At 49.3% G+C, this 5,996-nt stretch overlaps 1 protein-coding gene across 1 annotated transcript in view; it reads right to left on the reverse strand.

The window, feature by feature from the left end:
- Positions 1-4,163, reverse strand: part of NRF1 (nuclear respiratory factor 1) — a 33,935-nt gene extending 29,772 nt beyond the window's left edge. Inside the window, 4 exon segments of the mRNA XM_009075868.1 lie at positions 1-83; positions 1,120-1,246; positions 3,074-3,188; positions 3,941-4,163. Of these exon segments, the coding sequence (XP_009074116.1) occupies positions 1-83; positions 1,120-1,246; positions 3,074-3,188; positions 3,941-4,163 (548 nt within the window).
- Between the last annotated feature and the right edge of the window lie 1,833 nt (positions 4,164-5,996).

The following is a 5,996-nucleotide window of genomic DNA, read 5'->3' on the forward strand; positions in this document are numbered from 1 at the left end:
GAGTTGACCTCCTGAGGCGCCGGCGCATGTTCCGCCAGCGCCGACTCCAGGTCCTCCAGGATTGTGCTCTTGTACTTGCGAACCTGTGGGGAGTTGTGAAGCTCAGGTAAACAAGGTAAGAAGCACCAGGAGACGTGAGGGCAAGGATACAGGCCCAGGCACCTTCCCTAAGGTGCTGCAGAACAGAAGGAGCAAACAATGTCACAGCTGGTAAGAAATAACCCACTGACCCTGAGGATTTGGCTGTGTGGAAGAGCTGATGATGAAACATCCAGTAACATTGGCAAGTGGAAGGATTTATGGGATGACAAGAAAAGTTCTGAAGCAACTTAGCATGATCAGGGTCTGCTCCATTTACCGTCTGGTCTGCAACAAGGTGCAGCACTGACAGCAGAGCTGAGTTCAAACACATCAGCATTTGGGGGTATTTAGCCTGAAGAAAAGGAGGCTCAGGGAAGACCTTCTGGCTCTCTCCAGCTCCTGCCAGGAGGTGCAGCCAGGTGGGGATCAACCTCTTCTCCCAGGGAACAAGTGAGAGGGCAAGAGGACATAGTCTCAAAATGTGCCAAGGCAAGTTCAGGGTGGACATCAGGAAAAATTTCTCCTTGGAAAGGGCTGTCAGGCATTGGAATGTGATGCCCAGGGAGGTGGTGGAGCCACACCACACCTGGAGGTGTTCAAGGAAGGACTGGACATGGCACTTAGTGCTCTGCTCTAGCTGACAAGGTGGTGATGGGTCTCAGGGTGGACTCCATGATCTCAGAGGTCCTTTCCAACCTAAATGATTCTGTGATTCTGTGACCATTACCTACTCCCTCTGATTTTTAATCCAGGATATTCAATCCTGGCGAGATGTACAAGGCAACAACCCTTGCAATCTTTGAGAGGACCTCAGTGCTACTCTTATGCCACAGAATCATATAGAACCATCAAGGCTGGAAAAAACCTCTAAGATCATTAAGTCCAACCATTCAACTAACACTGCCAATCCACCACTAACGTTCATAAAACCTAAACTCATGTTCCCAGAGTTTTAAGCACCTAAGATCACTGCAAGCCTGCCCTGGGCAGCACAAAACCTGCAGGGAAGGTGAGCAAGTTATCCCCAGAGACACCTACCACATTCTCCAAGGGTGCAGCACCGAATACTTTAAAGACAGGGTTGGGTTTGGAGGGGGAGATGCAGAGCACGATGGCCTGCTGTCCCACTCGGGTGGTGTACTCGTCCAGCGTGGCTCGGAGCTTCCTGCAACACAGGGAGAGAGCAGGGCACGGTGTCAGCTGTGGAAACACAACCCCTCTCCATGTCAGCTCCCCTACTGCTGCTCATTCCCAAGCCAGGTGAGAAACAGAGCCCCAGCTGGGCAGGTTAGCCACATATTCAGCTTACTGCTTGCTCCTGCAGGCCTGCTGTGCTCCCTGCAGTCACCCAGCAGCTCAAATGTCACTTATTGTCCCTTCCCTCCTGTTCCCATTGATGTGAAAAGGGAAATCCCCAGAGCAGCAAGGCTGGGACAGCAAGAAGCTGCACATCCACTTGGCTAAGGGTATTAGCAACACAAAACTTGTGTTGGGTTGAATCACTTGAATGATTCATCAAAAGACGCCTGAAAACACAGGTTATTTTACAAGAGAGTGAAATTCTCTGGGAGCAAAGTCCTGCCCAAACCAGAAGTGTGAGAGTGTGACATACAGGACAGGCAAGAAGCAGAAATATTGCAACAGCTCTGCACAGGAAACCCAAGTTTCCAGACACATCAGCAGGTCCCTTTGCAATGAGCTCTCTGAGGGAAGAATGTTCCATCGGTTGCTTTCTGCCTCTTATTCACTGTTAAGCAGTGCAAGAGAACATGTCAGGAGTGTTTGCAGAAACTCTTAAGGCAAGAGAGAAGTAGAGTTTGTCACCTGAGCACTCTAAGGTGGCAGTTCAGTACCTGTCCTGGGCAGTGCCAAAAAGCACCACCACCACCACCAGCAGCTACACAGAGATCCCAAAGTCAGAAGTTGTCACTTCCCACTTGACCCACAGTGATATGAAATTAAGCACAAATATGTTTAAACTGATCATACTGTAAAAAATTGGTGTATTTTGTCAGTATCTTCCAGGTAGTAAAACGAAGTAGCTGAACAAAGGGAGGAGAAATAATTCCTGTACAGATAAGCTGCTTTAAAATTCTATTGTTCATGTTTCAAGGGAGAAAAGGATTTGCTACTTAGAAAGGTGGCAATAAACATGGCTGAGACAGCAGAGCTGGGGGAAGGAGGGATAACCAAATGGAGCTATAAAGGGAAGGGAATTCACTCCCAAGAGATATCATTTGACACTAAACCTGCCCAAAGAAATCCAAAACAGTATCAAAGGCAAAAATAGACACAAAACTCTAGTAAACAGCACCAGCCAATATTCACAACTGCTTCCTGAGGATGGAACTGCAGCTGATGCCTCCAGGCTGTGCCGTCACTTGGTGCTCCTCGGAGGCCATCAGGTGGGCAAACAGCCTCAGAGCACCTGTAATGCTACACCAGGAGGCTACAGAGCAAGTTTCTGCAGCCAAAGTGTTTCAGCCCCGTCAAGTGTCTCCTCTTGACTGTTCTCCCCCAAAACTCTGCACTACAGGCTGGGTCAGGCTTCAGCTTGAAGTTTGTCCACTGGCAAAGGAAATTTGGGTGTGCACACACAAAATTTAATCCCAGAATCATTTCATCATGCAGAAAAGACTTTTTTGCATCAGGTAGGTAAGTCCTTTGTGCCACTGCAGAGATGGGATATGGCTCCAGATCCTCTTAAAGCCTCTACAGACACCTTTCAAGGCCATTGTCCCACAACAGACGTCACTGATGACCAGCTGGGGTTAACACAGAGCAGTGGATTCAACCACATAGGTCATATCACACCTGGTGAGCCTAAAAATCACCTTAAAGATGAGCAGAGCCATAATTTAACCCTTTTATTCAAACTAAAACACAAGTCTTAGGGTCCAGAAAGGCACTCCAAGAAAAGTCACCACACACAGCACCAGAGCCAGATTGAGGACACAGAGTGAGGTGTCAGAGGGCAGGAGTTAGTCCTTACCTGAGCAGACGTGTCTGCTGCCTCTTCCTGATGGAAGGGTTGGATTCAAAGACGTGTGGTCGCTTCCGTTTCTTGCCGGTTGCCACAGCAGCAGCTGCTGCCATGCCCACAGGGCCTGGAACCAAACCATTCAGGGTCAGTCAGCACTCACAGCTCAGGAACTGGCCAGAAAGGACATTGCCCTCGTGTGCCCCCACCCAGGGATGGGCCCTGAGGGCTCAGCTCAAGGGTTTCCCCATCAGATCCAAATGACACAAATTCCCTGCTGAGCTCTCCATAGGTGGACTGAAAGGCTCCATTCCCCCAAGTGGCAGATCCCAGGTGAAAGTCACATATTTCACTCCAGAGTTTTCCTTACAATCACATAATTCTGTATTTTATGGTCCAAACATACCAAAAAGCTCTTGAGTATGCCAAGACTTTAAATAACTGACTGCAACAGGGGATTGGGATCTCTGAGGTCCATTCCAACCCCTTAACACAATATGATATGTCAGGATCTTTTGTGGCATCTCCCTGGGAGAGGCCCAACACGTGAGACTGAGACTGTGCAGCACTCCAGGGTTATTTTTGCTGTTGTTTATATGGGCCTGACATAATTTTGCTCTTTGACTGGGCCTTTTGGTTTGATTTGGTGCTTTGCTCTTTGAAGCAGCATTTTACCGAGGACCTTTTTTAACGTACAAACCATCCTCTTATTCCCAGCACCTCTGGAAGAAACCATGCAAGGTCCAAGCAGCCAACAGAGCTTGTGGAGAAGCTCTGGTAAAGCCAAGGAGAATTGGCAGCATCCCATGGGATTGACAGGATCACCTACCCCCCTCATGGGCTGTTGGCAACCTCTGCATGATGCTGAGCTGAGTTTACCTGCTGCAGCCAGGTGAGCAGTGACCTCATCGGCAGCTGCAGAGTTGAGGATGTCAGAGTCATCATAGGAGGTGTCCTCTGGTGAAGATGGTGAGTCTTCATCTGCACTCAGCATGCTGTGCTCTGGGTAGGTGGCCACATGGACCTGCTGCACCTGCTGGGCCACTGCGTGGGCCTCAATGGTAGCCATGTGCTCTGTTTGGGTCACTCCGTGTTCTTCCATCAAGAGTTACTGCCAGAGGAGACAAAAGCACAGCAAGGGGTTACTGACACACAGAATATTCCCAGCTGGAAGGGACCTCTGAGGAGCTGAGTCCATGTTGAGGTAGTGCAAGGGAGGGCAGCCAAGCAGGGCAGGGTGAGACCAAGAGGGACAGATGTGATCTCCCCCAGTGACAGTGACCTTCTAAGAGATGATAATGACTACACCAGGAGCCAGAAGAGGATCACAGAATCATCAAGGTTGGAGGAGACCTCAAAGATCATCAAGTCCAACACTGCTGGAAAAAGCAGATCCTCCAGTGCCACATCCAGACACCTCTCAAACACCTCCAGGGATGGTGACTCCACCACCTCCCTGGGAAACTTATTCCCATTGCACTGACTCAGCTCCCCGAGCTCTCTGCCAGCAGGAGGGATCACCCTTCTTAGTGATCATGGGTGTTCACCAAACCTCAGCAGCCTAGAGAGATTTGTGTCTTCCCTCTCACAACAACATCCAGTGCCACATCCAGACACCTCTCAAACACCTCCAGGGATGGTGACTCCACCACCTCCCTGGGAAACTTATTCCCATTGCACTGACTCAGCTCCCCGAGCTCTCTGCCAGCAGGAGGGATCACCCTTCTTAGTGATCATGGGTGTTCACCAAACCTCAGCAGCCTAGAGAGATTTGTGTCTTCCCTCTCACAACAACAGCCAGAAATGGTCCAGTTTTGGTGGGTCCTGAGATGGTCTGAGTTAGAGGAGCTGCTGGTTGAGGGGAGGAGTAGAGGACAAGCTCTAAAGAGGAGGGAAGGCCAATCCTGGCTGAGTTTCTCCTGCACCTGGGCCAACACTGGCTGCTACTTGGAAGCCACATCTTGTGCAGAGACATCCACTTCCCTGCCAGGCCTGTCTCATGCAGAGCTCCCTCACAGCACATCCTGACGGTGCTGGTTAAGAAACCACTTCCAGGTGACATCAGAGCTGACAGGAGGTCTACCCCAGCTGATCACAACTGCATTGGCTCCTCTGGAAGCCCAGGGAAAAGCCTCCATCTCCATCTCTCATCTGTGCTAAGTACCAATGAGTTAGCCCCAGACCTTCTCCTGGTCTTTCCTCTATGGGGAGGACAGAAAGAGGATGCTCAGGTCCTCCCACACAGGTGGTTTTAGCCCCCCAGTCACAGGGATGTAGCTCTTTCCATGCTGTCCACCTGTCCCATTGCACTGGTGCCTCTCACTGGCTAAATATCATTCCTTAATTCCCATCCAGCATAAATTTGATACCTCTCTTGTACAAAATTGTGCCTAGAGGGAATCACCACTTGATAAGCAAATAACATTATTCCTCAGGGACAAGATTGATTCATATCTCAGTTATTATCACAACTAATTTAAAATGCACATTTACATCCCCAAAAATCTGGGTTTTTTCCTATGAAAAAAAAGTCTTCCCTTGTTCATGGACAGAACTTGCTACACCTCAACCTGATAAAAAAATGCTTTATTTTTCCTGGTGAAGCATCTGCCACTCTGGAAACGGAACAACAAGGTTTTAGCTGGGACTGACTTTCCAGGCCTGAAGACATCACCTCCTGTCAACAGCACAACTGATACCCTGCTCAGAGGCAAGATAAGGGTTGCCAGTTTACACCTTTCCTATCAAGATTGGAGTGAACATCTCATCTCACATGGGCAGTTGCCACGTGGCAGCAGAGATGCTGTAACTCAAGCACTGAGAGGAAGGAGAGGAATCAGCTCTCATTCCACAGCGTCCTCCTGTGGCATCACATTAGGGTAATGATCGTTTTAATTAGCATGGGAAAAAAAAACCCTCCATCCCTATGCTCCCA

The sequence above is a fragment of the Acanthisitta chloris genome, unplaced genomic scaffold (genome assembly GCF_000695815.1).
Source record: "Acanthisitta chloris isolate BGI_N310 unplaced genomic scaffold, ASM69581v1 scaffold23335, whole genome shotgun sequence".
Lineage (NCBI taxonomy): Eukaryota > Metazoa > Chordata > Aves > Passeriformes > Acanthisittidae > Acanthisitta > Acanthisitta chloris.